General features: G+C 41.0%; 2 protein-coding genes across 8 annotated transcripts in view; one reads left to right on the top strand and one right to left on the bottom strand.

Annotated features, from left to right (window-relative positions):
- The window catches only part of EMC4 (ER membrane protein complex subunit 4), a 30151-nt gene extending 25029 nt beyond the window's left edge, over positions 1 to 5122 (top strand). For 4 of the 5 annotated variants that reach the window (XM_075212625.1, XM_075212588.1, XM_075212606.1 and 1 more), the window contains exons 2-6: positions 1010 to 1098; positions 1328 to 1439; positions 1518 to 1671; positions 2043 to 2203; positions 4820 to 5122. In XM_075212625.1, coding sequence (XP_075068726.1) covers positions 1019 to 1098; positions 1328 to 1439; positions 1518 to 1671; positions 2043 to 2203; positions 4820 to 4855 — 543 coding nt within the window. In that variant the 5' untranslated portion in view covers positions 1010 to 1018 and the 3' untranslated portion in view covers positions 4856 to 5122. The remainder of the gene's footprint in view (positions 1 to 1009; positions 1099 to 1327; positions 1440 to 1517; positions 1672 to 2042; positions 2204 to 4819) is intronic. The other variant, XM_075212614.1, reaches the window with a different exon arrangement.
- Positions 5044 to 21053, bottom strand: part of SLC12A6 (solute carrier family 12 member 6) — a 37482-nt gene continuing 21472 nt past the window's right edge. For all 3 annotated transcript variants that reach the window (XM_075212568.1, XM_075212560.1, XM_075212575.1), the window contains 14 exons: positions 19957 to 20014; positions 19709 to 19883; positions 18785 to 18903; positions 17476 to 17574; positions 16933 to 17052; positions 16689 to 16793; positions 15646 to 15814; positions 9041 to 9236; positions 8777 to 8946; positions 8254 to 8385; positions 8071 to 8178; positions 7413 to 7597; positions 7199 to 7332; positions 5044 to 6218 (listed from right to left, as the gene is read on the bottom strand). In XM_075212568.1, coding sequence (XP_075068669.1) covers positions 6127 to 6218; positions 7199 to 7332; positions 7413 to 7597; positions 8071 to 8178; positions 8254 to 8385; positions 8777 to 8946; positions 9041 to 9236; positions 15646 to 15814; positions 16689 to 16793; positions 16933 to 17052; positions 17476 to 17574; positions 18785 to 18903; positions 19709 to 19883; positions 19957 to 20014 — 1862 coding nt within the window. In that variant the 3' untranslated portion in view covers positions 5044 to 6126. The remainder of the gene's footprint in view (positions 6219 to 7198; positions 7333 to 7412; positions 7598 to 8070; positions 8179 to 8253; positions 8386 to 8776; positions 8947 to 9040; positions 9237 to 15645; positions 15815 to 16688; positions 16794 to 16932; positions 17053 to 17475; positions 17575 to 18784; positions 18904 to 19708; positions 19884 to 19956; positions 20015 to 21053) is intronic.

The raw sequence follows: 21053 nt of genomic DNA, 5'->3' as shown, positions 1-21053 counted from the left end.
ATCACAGACATATAGGGTTTTTTGGTCTCCGTATTACAAGACATCCCTTATGTTTTGTTGAGGGACCATTACCTTATTGCAGTATGGGCACAAACCATATTGGGCAATCCAACCGTGTATAGAATAAGAATTCTAATAGGTGGCAAAGCAAAATGCTTGAGATTATTTAAACAGCTTTTTGTATGCTTCAGTTCGTAAGTGCAGTTGTGATTTATGCTGTATGCCAAGCAAGGTTCATTAGCCTGTGTGTCTCAGCACAAAAAAGGGTTTTGCATTTTTGTTTCAAAACTATGTACTGCTAATAAAATTAATACTATTTTAACATTATTTTCTACACAATTTCCTGTTCTGGCCATAATATCATTTTGCAGCAGTTTATATTCAAACTCTGGGTTATCATAGGACTGAAGAAGTCGGCGGTGGAGAGTATTTGCTAGTTGGGGGTTCAATGATCATGCAGCTTATAAATTCCTTGGGAGTGTGTGCCTAATGAACATTGGACATGAAGTGCATCACTGGTTCCTAGTTCATTAAATTGCTACGTTCATTCCACAAATGGCTTCCTTGACTGTTTATACTGTTTAAAAACAGTTCAATTTAAGAATCTGTGGCATAATCCTTGTCGAAGAACTATCCTTACCTCACTGTTATACAAATGTCAATGAGAATTGTAAGAAACAAATGACAACATAACACTTCCATTTCTTGTGGTTCATTCTTAAGTGTTTTTTTTTTCCAGTAAATCCTTCATTAGTCAATCTAGAAGTTGATGCCTTGTATTTTTTCTGTTAAGGCCCATCACTTTATTGTTGATCTTGTGTGTCACTTTTTTTTTATTCTGAGCTTTCATGATATCCTTCCTAGCTACTCTACTTCAAAATTAACTGGAATTTTTATGATTTTGCTTATTATGGAATCAGTAGTCAGTTGATTTGTGACATAGAAAAGGTAAGATTCATATAAAGTAATATGGTACATTTGACAAAAGCTGTCTGTTTTCTCTCTGCAGGAAACAGTAATGGCAACTCCAGCAAATCTGGTCGCAAAAAGCGGCCGCCGATTTAAGTGGGCTATTGAGTTTGGGAGTGGAGTAAGCAGGTAAAGATCCTTACCAACAATTAATGGAAAATATTATTCTCAATGAAGTTTAATAATGTTTTATATCCCTAAATTAAGACATTTATTACAGACATTCATTGGCTTGTATATATCTTCAGTGATTGCATTTTGTCTTGTGGCATTGGGATTATTAAGGGTTTTTTTTTGCAATTAAACAAATATAGACTATTTTATGTTGTTTGTCACTTCCTTCTTTCCTCATTGTCAGAAGTCGAGGTGACAGGGGTGCTCCACAAGACAGTATGTATCCAGTAGGATATTCTGACAAACAGGTTCCAGACACCAGTGTACAAGAGTCTGATCACATTCTAGTAGAGAAGGTAAGATGGTGCAGCTTCTGACAACAGCCAGTCATTATTTCTTGTTACTGTGAGCTGACAATTCTATTTTCTGTGCAGCGTTGCTGGGACATTGCTCTTGGACCACTGAAACAGATCCCCATGAACTTGTTTATCATGTATATGGCTGGGAACACAATCTCCATCTTTCCTATTATGATGGTGTGTATGATGGCATGGCGACCCATACAAGCACTGCTCGCTACACCAGCCAGTAAGTGTTACTTCAGCCTTTTGGGTGAGGTAGACATTTCAAATAATGTGGAAGTGTGTGGTGTCAGGAATGTGTGTATCTTGCTATGTATCTACCATTCTCTCCATACAATAATGTTTTATAAGGCTTGACAATGTTAAAGACCAACAATAGGGGTATGTGCTTAGGCTTTGTCCATGCTGTATTGATTTGTTTTAGTCACTTTGCAAGGTGCGTGTATGTTCAAATGTAACAAAATAATGTGTAACCTCATATAATCCATTTGTCAGTGACATAGGAACAGTAGCATAGATTGTATTGTTATAGAGCACTGCAGCTGATACTTCGTTAGTTTGGATTGCTTTACTCAGTTTCACTCTGTTCTTTATAAGCCTTCAAGCTCCTGGAAAGCTCTGGTCAACGTTTCCTGCAAGGGCTGGTTTATCTGATTGGAAACCTTTTGGGTCTCGCATTGGCTGTTTACAAGTGTCAGTCTATGGGACTTTTGCCTACTCATGCTTCTGATTGGCTGGCCTTCATTGAACCGCCCGAGGTGAGTCTACGATTCTACTTTAAAATCTCTATTAAAGCAACAGTCCCAGAGACATTAAGTGTGTTTTAAGCATGCATCTGATCTCCTCTTTCTAAACAATCCTTGATGAAAATCTTTGACGAAATGCAATCACAACTAACACTCATGTTGATGATTGCCAAAATGTCTTTCTCTGTAGCTCTGATTGTATACTCGTTGTGTAAAATGTGTGTCAGTGTTCTGGGGACCTGGAACTGTAATTTTCATTATAGTCTCTGGTTATAATACCCGCAGTGTTTTTCTTTTTTTTCTGTTTTCTGTGCGCACAGGTCGACATTCATAAAGGAGCCATAAATCTAGATTTATGCAAAACTCTTTTGGTTGTAGTGTGAGTTACCTAATAGATTTAACCCCAGTTTCTCAGCATTTGTTCAATATATTGCAGGAGATTTCCGGTTGGGGTCTAGTGCAGAGTTCCTAAGCCTTGAAAATACTTGTTACTGACAATTTTGTAAGGCAAAACATGTTCACTAGCACATTATCCAGCTTTTATCAAAGTGTCTAGTAGTGAAAGTAGGGGTAACAACTACAACACATTGGAGGTTAATGATTTTAAATAAATGGTTTGCAACCCTACAAACTCTGAAAATCATTGGTGCAACACTTCTGTGTGTATTTATGTTGTGCTCAGGTTCAACTCTTTTTTTCTTACTGATGAGAGCAATTGTTGCTTTGGTTTACCGACTATAATGATTAACAACTCTGTTCAGGTTATGTCTCAGTAGGGATCGGATGAATACAGATTTGGCATGCTCTGAGAGTAATGAAACAATATCTGATAGAACATGCTGGTAGTTGTAGTTAAACTACAACTGGGGAGCTAAGGGTGTAAATATTCCTTTGCATACAGGAAAGTGTGTTTTTAAATCTATTAATACACAGTGTATTGTATAGTTAGAGCTGCACTGTAAGTGAATACATTCTAAATTAGTCAAATGTTCATGCCCCTCTACCAAGCACCCAGTCCTCCAATATTTTTCATCAAGACAAAATAGATCTTTGACAGAGAACACGTTGCAACTATTGGTGCAGTGTCCTATAACTGGCTTGACTTAGGCATGTGTCTATACATACAGCCCTATTTATGCCTATTAGTTGTAATAGGGATTCTCACTTTACCAAGAAAGAGAACTTGGATGTTCACCTCTGTGTATTTTGCTCACGACTTGTCTATGCTCATGTGTTTATCTCTAATGTGTTCTTTACTGTAGTTTGTCTCGGTCATATTTGATGGCAGCCAGTTCCGGGCATCTACCACTATTTTAGTAAATTATTCATGCCTAGCCAGAACTTTCCTCTTGACTAGTCTGAAATGAGGTCTATTGGTCTCGGTTTCTTACATTTCAAAAATACTCCTTTCCTGATATTTACTTAGGCAAGATACATAAATCCCTATATAGTAGATTTAATTACTGTACTTTTCTGTAAAGCTGTAGGAAGTTAATGACTTGCCTGTTAAATTTTGGGCTTAAAGGATATGTCCTCCTTTGTGGACAATTTTAAATGTAATAGACCCACATGGTCTATTTTGCAAGTAAAATGAAAAACCTATTGTATACCATTTGTTAGATACTTTCGAGTGGAGTGTATCTAAAAGGTACCTGAAATTACAAACATGTATGTTTCTTCTGCCTTCACTGGCTAGGTATAGTATGAGGACAAGTATACATAGATTGTAAGCTTACCACTCTGTATGTATGTATATTACCCAGTATTGTTTTATTACTGGTTGTTCCCAATTGGAAAGCGCTACGAAATCTGATGGCGCTATATAAATAAATGTTGATGATCCGTCTACAAATCATCCCCTTTTCAAAATGTCTCTGGAAGTTGCGAGAAAACACACACACATATATATATATATATATATATATATATATATATATATATATATATATATATATATATATATATATATATATATATATATATATATATATATATATTATAATCAGTTAGACAGCTCTCAGCATGTAACTTGCATGCAGAGGAGAGAAAAAGAATGGGGGGATTTTATAATACACAGAGTAGACAAAATTCTGGCATTCTTGTAGACTGCTCAGTGATTAATGGTTAAATAAAAAAAAAGTCATTTGATTGCTGCTTTACCACTTTATTTGGCAATGTTGCTCTCAAGCATCATGAATTTTGCATGATTTTTATCCTTTCCTTGGCAGAGGTGTTCTCTAGCATCATCTAAATGTGTGTTTACTGTAGTCAGTTAGTTCCAATATTGATCACTAGATGGAGCATGAATACAGTGCTGCAAAAAAAATGTTTTCCTTGAAATGTTCAATGCTTGCCAAATAAAGGATTAAACAACTTGATAACACATTTATTTAAAGGCCCACCACTCTTAGAATGGAATTCAGTTTGGCACAATGTGTCTCTAGAACAGTCCCATAGACATGCGAGGAGAAAATAAGCAGAGACTCTGTGCCTTACTGGCTGACAATGTGCAGAGCTGGACATTGCAGTAATGTCCGGCGGCACATCACCAGCATTTAAGTCCACCTCAAAGAAGTAACTGTTATTACACATTTGTGTACTAATCTCTTTGTTTTGTTTTTTTTGCAGAGAATCGAATACACCGGTGGAGGCCTCTTGTTATGATCATGGAACAGAAGACACACACAATAGTCTTATCGTAAAGGAGTTTGTGAAATCCAGAAGCTGACATCTAAATTTATGGCTATCTGTGTATATTTGTTCTGCCCCACTCTTAATAATTTATTATATTTCCATCGCTGTATGGAATATTCACAATATTGAAACGGTTCTAATACAATTCAGAGGCAGGGTTATAGAAAACACTTTATTTTGTTGTCTATTCGTTTATAATCCCCCCTCCCCATAATAAACAAAAATGGGTAAAACACACACAGTGACAATTGTTGTAGATATGTCCATAGAACTAGGCAGCTGGTGCATCCTGCAGTCTTATAATATCAGGGGAAACTGCTTTTACCCCCATACAATATTAAACATCACTAACAACAATTACAGAAAGGTTTAACACATGGAATGATGCATCAACCAATAAATTAAATCTGGGTAATTGTCCCATGAAAAATTAAAAAAAAAAAGGACAGTACAACTAAAAACATTGAACTGTGTTTCTCATCATCTTTTCTCTGCTAGCGACTTGTAACTAAAGTGTTGCTGGAGATCACTGCTCTCTTACTATGCGCTCTTGGATCAGAGGTAATACTTCTGCATTTACAAAATAATTGTATGCAAGGGCCAGGCCTAAGCTTCCAAAACACAAATTCAGGTGTTTTTTTTACAGTAATGTAACATTTCTATAAAACAAGTACACAAGATTTTGTTCCCCATTTTAGATTCAGGGTAAAATGCATATCCACCAATGTCGTATAAATTTGCATGCTCCCAGTCACATTAGGAGTGATTAAGGCGTGGTAAAGCATTGTACCCTTCAGTTGAACCTCTGTTTCCAACAATGCGCCACAAAGAGACTGTTCCTAAGAGATGGAACAGTTTTACATATCCCTTGTAAGAGGCGGATTCCAGATATATATAACAAGCGGTTTATGCTTGCTGCTGCATAGAGAGTTGGGTGAGGGGTCACTGTCCATCATAAAAAAAAAAAACACTGTTCGGTTTCTCCCTTTTGTAGCCATAGTGCTTTCAAATGACAGAAGCTACCACTATCTTTTTTTGGCATTAGAAGTGGTTAAAATGGATCAGTATTTAGAGATTTAACAGTGGTAGGACGTTTCCTAACTTCTCTCATTGCTTTCACTGAATGACTTCTATGAAAGTTTGGTTTGATTTTCAGCATAGCAATCTCGATCCACATACACATTCTTGGTGTACTCTGCTATAGTTGGAGCAATGCATGGTGGTGCAGATTTGTACTCGTGTTAGGAATAAATGGTAATGACTTCTGTTCCACCACCTCTTACTAGCAACACACGCTCCAGGCCCTCAGTCAAGACTTCTAGAAATTCCATATCTTTAGAAAATGTTGGTTAAGGAAGCATTCACATTACACCAATGTTACAAAAAGTAATCTGAAAACTATACTGGAGCACACACATGGCTGGTTTGTGCTGAAGTTGGGTCACTGAGAAATACTGTATGTCACAAAGCAATCTTCGCAAATAACTAAGCTGCCCCCCCATGTGCAGATAGAATGATAAATAGATTTTCTAGCTATACAAACTAATATCTGGTTTTGATTGGCCTGCTTGATAGATCTATGATCCGTGTAATTATGGTTTTGGTAAATAAAACAAAAACCATTGTTTTCACTTATGTTAGTGGCAGTGTAAAATCTAGGTGAGGCCCAGTCAGTTGTAGACTAGTGGTTCCCAAACTGTGCACCGTAGCAATTTCACAGGGGTGCCTGGGCCAGTGGGAAGCATAGCAGGGGAGTACTTGGTAATTATTTTGGCTTAGGAGTGCCTTGGAAAAAAAACTATGAAGAGCCTAAGGGTGCCTCGAACAGAGAAAGTTTGGACTCTATTGATGTAGACTATGACTATAATGGATAGCAGGCTATTTATCAAAAATTTGCACAATGAGATGACAATATAGTTGTTAGAGTTGGCTTCACTTTAAATTTAGGGGTTTTTCTGGTCTTGGGGTGGTGGTTAGTGCCGTTTTGTAGGTAGTTTTGCCTTTCCAAACCCTAAGTGATATTTTTAAATAAAATTGTTGGGGTTTAGTGTCGGTATAAGATTTTTGTTGTTTTAGCTACACTTGGAACCATGGTGCCTGTCTTAAGTATATCATGTGGGCGATAGAATTAATACCAATTGTCATGTGCCAGCCTTGGTTTTCAGAATATATTTCATACTTTGATATTGCCCCATTTTTATGCCCCGTATTTTTTATCAAAGAATTTAACCTTAAAAGGAATACTTTTGAAAAAATAATATAAATATATATATATAATCATTGATTCATTCATTTGTCTTTATAGAAGGATACAGTTTTCATCACCCTGTGTGTTGCGAGGGGGTCCTGGCATATTTAACAGAACCAGTTTAGCATCATGAGATTTATTGACGATGACCTCGTTCAGTTTCACAGCTGTATGCATGCGTCGCACATTTGACTGATCCCTGGAGAGCAAACCAAAAGTTAGCAAAAAAAACTGCAAATGGAACTAAATGTGCTATGTGATTTTCAGTTAAAGTCTCACGGGCGCATGCTGAGTAAGTCCTGGAAGCTGGGCATTGGTTTGCTTTGGGCCAAACGTACAGCATGGTGTTTATCTTTGGTCCATGTCATGTGCACTCTGTCTGGCACAGCCTCAGTCTCCTCATCATCATCTGAGCCCACACTAGTCAGACGCAGCATGGAGTTTCTGTCCTTCACTAGCTGGGCCTGTGTGGACAAGATTACAAGCTCGGTATTCTCTGGAGGTACAGTACACCATTACAATCAACATAATTTACCATCTCTTTCAATCAGTCTTGCAATAGCATGGTTGGCACGAAGAGCACTAGGATAGGGGCTTGGCAGCCAAGTTTTCACTATGGATATGCTTGCTTAAAACAACTTTGGAAAATGGGCTGTTGTATCTTCAGTTTTAAGCCACTCTTAGCTTTTGTGCACTACAGATTATCCGAAGAAAAATGTAAATGTTTAGGGTAGACATCCCCTTTAGTATAATTTCATACTCCTTATATAGTGTTAGTTAGTGGGTGCTGCAAGCTTAAATGTATCATATTTCATCTTAATTTTATTATCTCCATATCTACCCACACATGGGAGGAGGTTTATTTTAAACTTTATGCTAAGCCGGCCTGGAAACCTTCAGTAGCTGAGGACATGACATCTCTTGAGAATAGCCTCACCTCTCGTTCTCTGTCTGTCTTTGAGAGGCGCATTTGCCTTAGCATCTGTGATCTTTGCTCCATCATAAGCGTGCGCTCATATGTATAGGCAGAAATGTCACTGTCATGCTGCACAAGACAAAGGATCAAATCAGATCAGAGAACTTTGCAGAAATTAATAATTATGGGAAACAGCAGACTCACCATCTCTACTACCTCTACATCAGCCTCCATACGTAGATGGTAGAGGAAGGTGGCTAAATCTTTCTTCATCTGAATACTGTTATCTTCCATTTGGGCCACTGTGAAGATGCGCATCTTGCATTTCCTCCACACCTAGACAAGATGCCATATGCATACACACAAGGAGAGGTGATTACAAGAGGGAAAACCACTATCTAGTACACATGGGTGTCTTTTGCTTTCAATTACATGTATACATTCTATCATCAAACATTTTTACAAATAATTTCTGTGACACAACTAATGGGCCTATTTATTAGGTACACAGCACACAGGTGGATTGGGTGGGGATTCCTCTGGCAAGAAAAAGAGAACTCATTTACAAGACTGCAAAGGCAGATTTGCAACTATATAAGGTAAAAAGCAAAATTATAGCATTAAATGAAACTGATGGGTTAAATCTACAACTGAAGCTCAGGAGTGTGAAATGAGGTTTCATAGAAAGAAGTGTATGGAATTGAGAATGATACAGTCCCATTCTTACCTTGTGCTGTTTGAGAAGGAAAGGCAGCAGCATTAGCATACCTCCATCATGTACAACCCACCACACATCTATGTTACCCTCTGCTAGAGTCTCCCGAGATCCAGGGAACAAGGATATATTCTTAGCCACAAGCAGGGCCTGGCGAGCAGCTGTGGTGACGCGAACAGTGGCTGGAAAAGGAAAGCTGAAGTTTACAAGGGCGACTTTGTCCAATAAGTAAAGTCACAGAAAGGTATTAAACTGAAAAGTACATTTAGCTCTTACTAATGAATGTTTTCCAGGCCCGAGAGTCATCACTCTGCCTCCAGCCACTTGGCCAGCCCATGATTACAGTATTGTGTCTCATTCCTCCAAGGCCACAAGACTGGATAAGATGGGACAGACCCTCTTTCTGCTTCTGTGCCACCACCACCTGGCAAAAGCCTTTCACCCGTTCTTGCTCCATCAGCTGTTTCAGTGCCTATGGAAGACAAAATAATATATTTTCTAAAGCAGGGCTATGCAAGAGACACCTAACAGCCTGAATAATGTTGATTTCTCTTTCCTACCATTGGGGGGACACTGCGAGACATTTCGGTATAGTAGGTGGGACTAGGAGTTTATGCACTTAGACTTGTTTTAATTCACACATTCCTTCCCTACTATGCTCCTCCTCTCCTGCAGATACCTCAGGGTTTTTTTTAAGTGCCTAGGAGATATGTCACGTAGGTATAGGCTCCTGCCTATATTTGTGTTAGTTTAGGGTTACATGTTTTTATTTTAATTTCCCTTTCAGGTACAGCGTGGGGATCGATCCTAAGACACAGGGGTGAATAGCCTGTCGGCTCTATTCACTCTTGATCCCTGCGAAGGTAAGCAGCAGAATGGCTCACTTATCTGGCATCTCTTTGCAGGTAGTCTCCCCTAGAAACGAACAGATGGGGCCATTCTTGATTTGTTTGCCATTAGGGCTTTAGGTCCGTGTATTCGGCCACAGCTAGACACAGTCGTGCGGCAAAAAAAGCTGCAGCGATACTCCGCCCACTAACCCTCCCGCTCTGTGGATGTGCCCACAAGTCCCCGCTCCCCTAGACTACGTACAGCTGGGAGACAGAGTAACGATCGCACTCCTTAGGACAGTGTTGGTTTACAAGTCCCAGCATACCCTTCCAGCAATAAGCTGCTATATATTGGCAGAGCATGCTGGGACTTTTAGTTTCACAACACCTGGAGTGTCATAGGTTAGCCAACACTGCCTTAGGAGGTGATTCAATTGCTGACTGCACAAGCTGCCTGGACATTATTTCTTACGCGTGCTTGTAATGCACGCTGACAACCATACTAAAGCATGCGCTGATCGGCGGTTTAAGGAGGTGGCCATCTTTGGGGAGGTACTGGAGGAAGGACTTCCCTCCACCCACTATCTTCTTCCTGGCACAGAAGCGGCCATATTTGGACACTGGGACACGGATATCATCGTGCTGCGGGCTGTTTCCCTGCTCTGCTTCTCGTCAACTGGTATTGTTGTATCACTTTTATAATTGTGCTCTATAGAAACAGATTTCAGTCTTTTAAGGCTTTTAAACAATCAGGAGTATTGTGTTTCAGTGTCTTGGGATTGGTGTATACTCAATAGAAATACTTAGTACAAAGACTTGGTAAGATCTTTTGTGCTATGTGCAGACTCTAGTTCTCAGACTTATAAAAATAAAAAAAAAATTATATTTCTTTTTAATATTGTAAGTGACTTTTTTCTATAGATTAAAAATATGTCTGAGAAGGGGACATCCAAAAATAAGGGAACCTCTGGTATGTCTGTGCTGTATTATACATGTGCCAAATGTAATGCCAAATTATCTCTTGGACAGCTTAACCACGATGCTCTTTGCACGGCTTGCGAAGCTGAAATCCAGGAGCGACGCAGTCCACCGTAAGGGGCAGCAGCCATGGAGGAACCGCTCTGGGTTAAGTCACTAACAACAGCCATGGCAGAACTCACTAAGGTAATGTTACGGTCCACAGAGGTACAGGAGGTTCCGGTTTCTCACACTTCTACACACTCTCAGGCTGTCGCAGGCACAACCTCACAGTCCGATTCTGCTCAGGGAGAGGAACGTTTGCTTTCAGTATCGCACAGGGCCAAAATAATTATGTCTGATGCAACCCAAAGCCGGGATCAGGATTCAGAACATTCCTCAGAAGAGGAAGGTGAATTGGATATTGATCTGCAGGAGGATGACACACTTCGTTCTGTAGATTCTGCCCCTGCCCATAATGTGTATAGCCTCATTTTAGGTATCAGACATACTTTAGGCTTTGCAGAACTGGAGCCCACGGCCCCCATCAGGACTCCCTTTGTTTTAAAAAGACAAAGGTGCAAGTGGCTTCCTTTCTACATCTCCTCAGATGATGGTGATGGTTTTCAACGCCTAGCAGAGGCCAAATAAGCAGTTTATAATGCCAGACAGATTTAAGTTGCTTTACCCTCTCCCGGCAGAGGACTGTTAAATGGGAGGCCTCCCCTAGGGTTGACACACCTGTAGCGGGTTTGTTCTCCTCTTCGGCTATAACCACACAGGTGCGGGTTTCACTTAGGGATCCCACGGATAAGAAGTGCGTCCAGGCCCTCCACTCAGCTTATATTGCGGCAGGCAGTATGTTTAGTCCCACTATGGGGGTTGCCTGGGCTAACAAAGCTATACAGCAATGGGCTGAACAGTTAGTGAAGGGTATTCAAGACAATGTCCCACATGCAGAGCTTCTCACTTTGGTCGAGCATATCCAAGAGACTTCTGATTATGTGGGCCAGGCAGCCATGGATGCTGTATCTGTATATTCCAGATTCTCAGCCCTCACTATCTTAGCTCGTCGTACATTATTGTTACACTCTTGGACAGTGGACGCTGATTCAAAGCGAGCTTTAGAGGGCTTGCCCTTTGATGGTGTTACTCTGTTTGGGTCAGAGTTAGAAAAGGTTATCCAGGTAGCCACTGGAGGGAAGAGCAACTCTCCCCATCGGCTCAAACAGACCACGACAAGGACGTTTTCCTGTCATCCTGTCGAGAGGTCAATCCTCCGCCCCTAGGCGAGCGTATAGCAGAGGTAGGGGTGCTGTTAGGCGAGGAGCCTCGAAACCGGGTGATAAGCCTGCAGTGTGACAAACTTTCCCCAGGGAAAGCTGTGGTGGGGGCACGGCTTCTTCGTTTCCAAAGCCAGTGGTGGGCATCCACCACAGACATTTGGATACAAGGAATTGTGTCCCGGGGCTAGGTCATAGACCTAGTCCAGCTTCCACAACGGAGGTTCTTCACCACAGCTATTTCCCTTTGTCCCCTCAGGCGCAGGGCACTTTAGGAGGCACTCCTCAGCGGGAAAGAGGTCAGGGGTTTTACTCCAGCCTCTTCCTGGTACCAAAACCAGATGGATCATTTTTCCGCCACAGCAGATACTTTTCTTTGGACTCATGTTTGACACAAGGACCCAGGGAATATATTTACCGGAAAACAAAGTCCTCGCACTGCTGCGCAGGACCAAGACCCTCCTGATGCAGAAAGAGGTCTCTCTCTTCAGCTGCATGAAACTCCTGGGAACGATGGTATCAGTGTTCGAGGCAGTGCCTTTTGCGCAATTCAATTCTCGCCCTCTTCAATGGGAGATTCTTCAGAAACGGTCTGGTTCCCAGATACATCTAGACAGGCAGATGATCTGCCTGTCGAGACCCACTCGCCTTTCCCTGGCATGATGGTTATCTAGACAGAATCTGGAAAAAGGTCAGCCTCTTCGAGCCTGGTCATGGACTTTGGTTACGACAGACGCATGTCTGTTGGGTTGAGCCAGGGTAACAGGGTCCCTGAGATTCCAGGGTCTCTGGTATCCCCAGGAATGTTCCCAGTCAATGTCCTGGAACTCAGAGCGGTGTACAGGACGTTGAAGCAAGCACAGAGGTTTCTGTCAGGAAAGCCTCTTCAGATTCAGTCAAACAATGCCATGGCCATGGCGTACCTAAATCACCAGGGGGGAACTCTCAGCGTGGGGGCCATGCGGGAGAAGGCCAAGATCATGGAATGGGCGAAGCGTCATGTTCCCAAGTTATCATCCATTTACATTCCCGGCATGGAGAATTGGGAGGCCGACTTCCTCAGCAGGCAGAGGATTCACCCAGGTGAATGGTCCCTCAACAAGCAGGTCTTTACTCTCCTAGTGGAACGCTGGGGCAGGCCAGAGATTGATCTCATGGCGTCCAGGCTGAACTATCAAGTTCCTCTATACTGTTTAAAGTCTCGAGACCCTCAGGCAGGATTCATGGATGCCATGACAGTTCCATGGCACTTCCGGCTGGTGTACCTGTTCCCCCGCGATACCCATGCTTGCGCCGGTGCTAAAGAAGTTAAAAAGAGAGCGGGTTCTGGCAATCCTGCTAGCCCCTCATTGGCCACGCAGGGCATGGTTTTCAGACATTCTGGAACTGGCGGCGGGACCTCCCTTCCATCTGTCAATGCGACCAGATCTTCTCGTTCAAGGACCTCTTCTCTGCCACTCTTTAGATCGTCTAACTTTGACAGCGTGGCTGTTGAGACCCTAATTCTTAGGGCCAGAGGTTTTTCGCGGGAGGTGATTGGTACCCTGATCAAGGCCAGGAAGATGTCTTCCTCAGCCATCTATCATCGGGTCTGGAAGGCATACATTCTTTGGTGCAAGTCCCAAGATCTCTACACATCCAGGTTTAGCCAATGTCGACTGTTGGCCTTCCTGCAGGCCGATCTGGATAAGGGGCTCCATGTGGGGTCCCTTAAGGTTTAGGTCTCAGTGCTCTCAATTTATTTTCAGCGCAGGCTAGCGGCCTTCAGGGATGTTCAAACCTTCTTGCTGGGGGTGCTTCATGTGCAGCCCCCTTTTGTTCATCCGGTAGAGCCTCGGGACCTCAATTTATTGCTCAATGCACTTACCCGGGTTCCATCTGAATTCGGTTGATTTACGGCTTCTCACTTGGAAGACGGTATTCCTTTTGGCTATCTCGTCAGCTAGTAATGTCTCAGAGTTGGCAACGCTCTGCTGCACGCCTCCATTCCTAATTTTCCATGAGGATAGAGCGGTACCTTACACCAAACTTTCGTTTGTTCCGAAGGTAGTATCAAGGTTAAACTTAAATCAAGTATTGTGGTCTCGGCTTTCCGTCCGTCCCCCTCTTCAAGTGACGAGTTACTATTATTGGATGTGGTTCGTGCTCTTCGATGTTATGTTGACCGCACGGCTACTGTCCGTAAGACTAAGGATCTTTTTATTCTTTATAATGCCCAGAAGCTGGGTTGGCCGGCTTCCAAGCAGTCTCTTGCTCGCTGGATCACTTCCACTATTAGGCTGGCTTATGTTCGGACATCTTGTCCTGTCCCGGTAACGTTGAGAGCTCACTCTACCAGAGCTGTTGACTCTTCTTGGGCGACATGTCATGGAGCTTCGGCGGAGCACTTGTGCAGAGCGACAACATGGTCATCTGTCCACACATTTTAAAAATTCTACGGGTTGCAGGGTTTTGCATCCACTGATGCGAGTTTTGGGCGTAGAGTATTGCATGCAGGCCTTCCAGAGCATTCCCTCGCTTAGAGGCAGCTTTGGTATGTCCCTAATGTTTTGCAGTGTCCACCAATTGTAGGAAAGAGAAAATAAGACTTTTACTCACCGTAAAATCAATTTCTCCGACTCCATTGGGAGACACTGCGCACCCTCCCTTGCTCTGTAAATAGTACTGTTTGTGAATTTTACGCTTGGTCATTGCTCTAGTCTACCTTTTTTTGCTTTGCAACATGTACAGATCTGGCACAAATTGAAAATAAATATATACTGTATACAAATCACTTTAAAAAACTACTAATTAAAGTATTTGTGCAGGGACACTTACCTAATGTCCAAAATAAAGTTATGACTTCCAATCCTGTGTGTGAACCTTTTACTGGGATTAAACCTTGCCTTGGTTTTCCATAGCTTCCTTAAGATCTTAAACTCCTCCAGTGTATCTCAAATAAAAAAGAAACATAAATAATGCTCTCTGTATCAGACAAACCCTGCATAAATAAATGTGATTGATAGACTTGTCTATAAATTGGTGAGATATAGAGGCGAGTCTATAAATCACGTTTATTCATGTAGGGAGTGTCATATACAGAAAGCACTATATATAAATCTTTTTATTTGAGATTTTAAGATCTTAAGGAATCAATGAAAACCCTGCAATCTTTAATCACAGTAAAAGATTCACACAGATGATATCAATAATCTATGATTGAATGTTAACCAAGTGTCATGAAGCCTGTGAGAAGTCACGTGAACCATAAAAATATGTAGTCAGGAGGATTTTTTTCTATTGCATCCTGACAGAGTAGATTTGTGTAGCCTTAAAATTGGTCAGTGCCATCACTCCTTACCTGAATCAGCATGCATAAAAGTCTGTCAGAGGTTCTAGTGGAACTGTTACTGTATAGCTGCATTGCCCGGTAGTTGAGAGATTAAACTGCTGTCTCCAGGATATTACCATGAAATCTCAGGTATGAGGACAATGCTAGAGTGTACCAAGTCGTAGAAGCCTAAAAGTCTTCATCCTCGCACTCTGACCTCTTTTAAGTGACAAGCAACTGGGAAATCTATTCACAAGTTTGTTTTAACTTTAAGTGTTTGAACTTTATTACCCTTTGATTGTTTAATTTCCATCAATTTCTCCTATTTCTTAAGGTTTTTTTTTTTGTTTTTTTTTACTAGCCCCAGATTATGTAGCTGTAAAGCAGAAAACCTCTTGGATATGCTTACAAAGCACTGATCTACAACCTATGTAAAAAAAGAAAAAGAAAAAAATGTATCAACAAAAACCTTGACAAAAGTGTCAAAAAAGGTAATCGTACCTGCTCTGCTGCCAGCGCCTCTGCATAATTCTCCAAGTAATCCCCAAGCAAAACAGACCCAACGATAGTTAAACCTTTCCCAGCTTTCAGCTGAGAGGCAAAAGAGAGAAGGCGTGGTTGCGACACATGGAGATCAGAGTCTAGCTTCACCAGAACAAGGAGCTGGGGTCTAGATAAAATATAGAGGAAATATGCAATAAAGATATATAGATTAGATAGACTGGAACTTAACTATATGGCCAAAAGGATGAGGACACCCAAACGTCACATCCATATGTGCATGCTAAACATCTCATTCCAGAAGCATGGCGTCCGATATGGAATCCCCTTTGCCGTTATAAAAGTTTCACTGTACGCTGTAGCATTAAGATTTCCCCAGGCTATTATTATTTCTCCTCCTACAAAATTTACAGATGGCAGTAAGCAGTCAAGTAGGAAACAATTTCCTATCATCAACCAAACCCAAACTTGTACGTCAGACTGTCTGATGGTGAAGCGCGATTAGTCACTCCAATGGCGGTGTGCTTTACACCACTCCAATTGGCATGGCGCATGGTGATTGCTTGTGTTTGGCTACTCGGCCATGGAAACCTAATCCATGTAGCTCCCAACATACAGTTCTTGTGCGGACACTGCGACCAAGGACAGACAATTTTTATGCACTTCAGGGGCACCGTTCTGCGAGCTTGTGTAGCCTACCACTTCGTGGCTGACCGGTTGTTGCTCCTAGTCGTTACCACTTCACAATAACAGCACTTACAGTTTATTAGGGCAGCTATAGCAGGTAGAAGTCTGAAGAACTGACTTGCTGGAAAGGTGGCATCCTATCATAGTGCCACATTGAAAGTCCCATTCTACTGCTAATGTGTGACTATGGAAATTGCATGGCTGGATGCTTGATTTTCATGCACCTGTTAGCAATGGGTGTGGTGGCTGAAATGGCTAAACACACTAATTATAAGTATCATATACTTTTGGCCATGTAGTGTGTATATAATGCTTATGAAATTGCGTGTATATATGCTAAGCTTGGCTACCTTTACCTCCAATTTTTAGTGTGTGGTGGTCCTTCTTCCAGTCGCAGTAAAGCAAACCGTGCGGCACTAAGAGAGAGCCCTCGTATCCCATCTCCCCATTCTTTTTCAGCTCTGTGCACACAGGAGAGGGAAGAATTACACAATGTAAGGAAAAAAAAATTATTCTGATATGGCAATAAGGTGGCAGCAATGTTTTATAAGAAAGGAGAACAGTTTGCAGGAGAGGATGAAAACCAGGGACTCTGCTCACCCATGATACTCTATGTACTTGTAGATCATTCCTGCAATCACCATGGAAATGATGGCATAATACCAGGAGGAAATGAACATTAGAGCCAGACAAAGTGCCATACCCAAGAAAGATAAGGTCCTACAATGGGGAGAAACATGGTGATACATTATTCTGTTATAATATACTGTTATAGGATTCTAAAGAATGTTTAGCAAGTAAGTTAGTCTTAGAACTAATTTAATTTGATATTTAGATCCTCTATGGGCAACAGCCACAAGTTGTTTCAATGAAACAAGTGCCGGTAGAACAAAGAAAAATGTGCCACTCAAAGTACCTTAACACAAAAAAGTGCTACACTAAATACAATACAGTGAATTCTTTAAAAGAATCCTACAATGTTAGTTAAAAACAACAACCACTCAAACTTTTCCAAACTTTTATATCAATGTGGACATAAAGTTTACTACAGGAATTCAAAACAACAGTTAATGCTTTTCAACTAGGCAACTGCAAGAGGATCCTGGTATACAGCATGGTAGAAAAGCTGCTGGCAAGACTTACCAGTGGTAATACTGAAAGCGTGGACGCCAATTGGGAGAGTGGAGCAGAGTCTGTAATCCACAGGCCAAGTTCACAAAAAGATAACACATAAGGAAAAACCTATGGTAATGAGAGATTGGAAAGCGGGAATGGTTAGTGTCCAGCTCAAGGAGAAAGATCCACTGATGTATTGAGCAATTCCCATGGCCAAACAGATTTGAAAAGAGAATACAAGTTATACATGGTGTATCTCAATAAATGCTGTAACTGTTACATTTGGCATAAAAAAGGCTGTAATAAAAACGTCAAAGATAACTGGAATAGGTCAACACTCAGAAGCAGATGCTTGGAATACCATAACCAACATAGGCTTCAAGTATAGAGCTAAATAAACAGACTAAGAAGCCTGATCAAATTTCCTTTTCATAAACATAATTAGCATAATGTTATCCTGGCTATCCATTAATATACTCCACATGTACCCAGCAAGCCAAAAAGTACATGGTTGCTATGTCCCAGAGTGTAAATTATGTGTGAGAAAAAAAATAATCTGCATTTATTCTCCAAACCTGCACAGACACAGTCTAGAAAATGCAGATTTATCCACCACTGCACTCATAACAAATATACTTCTGGGTCCTAAGTATTTATAAACTCACAGTGGAGATGTGTGTATGTGTACTCGTATTCCTATACTTGTGGGGGCATTGACCTGTTGACACCAACACTGTGGGGACCTTAGTCGTAGTGGGGACAAAAAATTAGGCCTTCCCAAAGCTTACCAAGGCTAATCCATAAGCTCATATGGGGCAGGGACTGATGTGAGTGTGTTCTCTGTACAGTGATGCTATATAAATAGCTGATGATGATAATAAAAGTTACCAATTCTATAACCCCAAAAAATGTGATTAGGAAAATCTCCAAAAGAAAACACTAGCCAAATTCTGTAGCATCTGAGCTTTTCTGCTTGACACATCTCATTAGCAGAATATCACAATTGTGCCTTACAATGCCATACATTTTAGTAATATTTGTAAGCTCCGCCCTCACACATGAGTTTCTTATGAGCATTGTCATGGCTCTATGACATTTCTGTGCAACAGTGCTGATTTCCAGAGATGACAGTGTTTGCATGACTGCAAACACACAAAAGCATTACATATGGAACTAGGCTGTATCTAACTATCTGCACTGATAAAAGCCAAGAAGGCAAAACGTTAACCTGTAGGGGGCATAAACTAGGGACAGCTTTGAAGTATGCAGCATTGCCTTCTAGTAGCTCAGTGATGTTAGTGACATCTTATGACAGCCAGATGATAACATTACATACATGGACAGGATTGGTGCTACCAGATCCAAAGAGGCAATGAGGATTCCCAACTCAGCAATCACAGCTGTGAGGAGCAATGCCCAAGTAGGTTCCCCGTTACTTTTTCCATGTCCAAACACCTGTCATTAGGAGACAAAAATAACAACACAATAAACAAACAAAAATGAAACGTTAAGACATAGGTTAGCATTCTTTCTTTTTAGTATGGTGTAACACTGGCGCTTTTTACTTTATGTTTAAAGTGCAGCGTGTAAACACTACAAACTGAAATCATTCATTTCTATGGGTAAAATGGAGAAGACGCACATAGGCCCTTTAATAACACAAGTGGCTTTTTCTTTGAAAAACAAATGCTGACAGCATAGTTTTGGACAAGTGTCTAAATAGCTCAATGAAAATTATCTCCAATTGAAACAGATTATTAGAGCAGACACAGAGACTTAAAGTTATCAAACTGTGGGTTTGAAAAAGTGGAGATGTTGCCAATAGCAACCAATCAGATTCTAGCTGTCATTTTGTAGAATGTACTAAATAAGTGACAACTAGAATCTTATTGGCTGCTATAGCCAACATCTCCACTTTTTCAAACTCGGAGCTTGATAAATTTACCCCAGTGTGTTTTAATTTTTCATTATAAGGTTTGAGATATAAAATCACAGTGCTTTTCCAGTTGCCAAAAAATGAGCACTTCTAAAACCGAAAAAGCACCAGATGGCACCACCATTAGGATGTACTTTATAGTCTCGTATATGGTTGATAACATTTCTCACAACGTCTCCTCTCTACTTCATTTTCACTGACCATCACTAATACAATGGACTTTTCCCTTTGTCATGGTCTTTCTCTTGCAGTCTGATCTCTGTCCCCACTACAAAATCTAGGATCAACGTGCTTTAAGCCAGTAGGGTCTCTTTCCACACTCACCCGCAGAAAGGGGATGATTCCATCCTTAGCGATAGCCTGCAGCAGGCGAGGGGCTCCAGTCAGGCTCTGCAGTCCAGCTCCACAGGTGGAGAAAAAGGATCCAATCACTATGACCCATGGTGACGGCCATGACAGGGCTCCTACCACAAGAGTCCCTTTCACTGCATCTCCAAACCTGCAGGAAAAATGTCCCGATTGTCATTCTGTACAAAACCAGCCTCTCAAGTCACTGATCACTCCATACTTACTTGTCTCTGAGCACCACACCATCAATACAGGCTCCAAACAAGATGACATTACTGAGATCTGAAGACCACGCAGAGTCAAAGGAATTAATTCAACAGCAAGTAATTATTTTTCTGTGCATCTGGTCCATGATTTTACAAAGTAGTGTTCTGTTAAATTAATAGTTTTCTATGTTACAGATGTGAAATTGATGTGTGTGCAGATTCACTGGAGGGCATTTAACACAGAGAAGACTACAAAGGCGCAGTGCGAGAGTGGAACATTTTAGGTACGTTTCTTGCTTTGCGTAAAAACGCACAAACACATCCACTTGAATTACGCGCCAGCTTAGAGATGGTGGAGATCATGTGCTATACTTTAAATGAGGTCACCTCCTAGCATACTTTACAGAAGCACCGATCTATGTGCATTTTGCCCAATATAAAGTAAAAGCTTCAAACACACAAAAAAGCCACATGTAATAAAGATAGTCCCAATCTTCCCTCACTACCATTATTAATTTTAAACATAAATGAAAAGAAACTGATCAGTATTTAGGGCTAAAAAAAAAGTACAAATAAGTGATTTGCTCCAGCAGCATCTATACGCTGGGGTTTAAGTAGCATGTTTGCACTCAAAACACACACATAAAAGTGAACTTTTCTACACCGTATACATTTAAGCAACATTTTTATGTGCAATTCTAAATCAGGCTCTTTCTGTTCAGTGCAAAATGCTTTGGCTGTGCACCAGAGGGCTTAGATGGTTCACCAAAAGCACATCACCGCCCCAGGGATGCGCACTGTTCAAAAGTGTATCCTTATCTTAATAACAAATCAAATCTGCAGAATATTTTACTTAAAATCAGCTAATATTGTAAATCTGCGCCTCCTCTATGACATTGCCTCAAAAATCTAATGCTGCACAATGTACATCAGACTGTCAGCTACCCATCACTGAACTGTATATGGAATCATCAAACTTATTCAAGATTTAATTGGACTGGATACATGTGTGTGTAGGGGGAAGTGGGGGCAGGAGCAGGTGGCAGCATCTTTTTGCTTTGTATAGTGCAATTTTTTAACTTTTGATTGATATAACATGTGTTAACATGCAATAC

The sequence above is a fragment of the Mixophyes fleayi genome, chromosome 1 (assembly GCF_038048845.1).
Source record: "Mixophyes fleayi isolate aMixFle1 chromosome 1, aMixFle1.hap1, whole genome shotgun sequence".
Classification (NCBI taxonomy): domain Eukaryota; kingdom Metazoa; phylum Chordata; class Amphibia; order Anura; family Limnodynastidae; genus Mixophyes; species Mixophyes fleayi.
The sequence above is the reverse complement of the archived record's forward strand: the minus strand, read 5'-3'. Positions and strand labels throughout refer to the sequence as shown.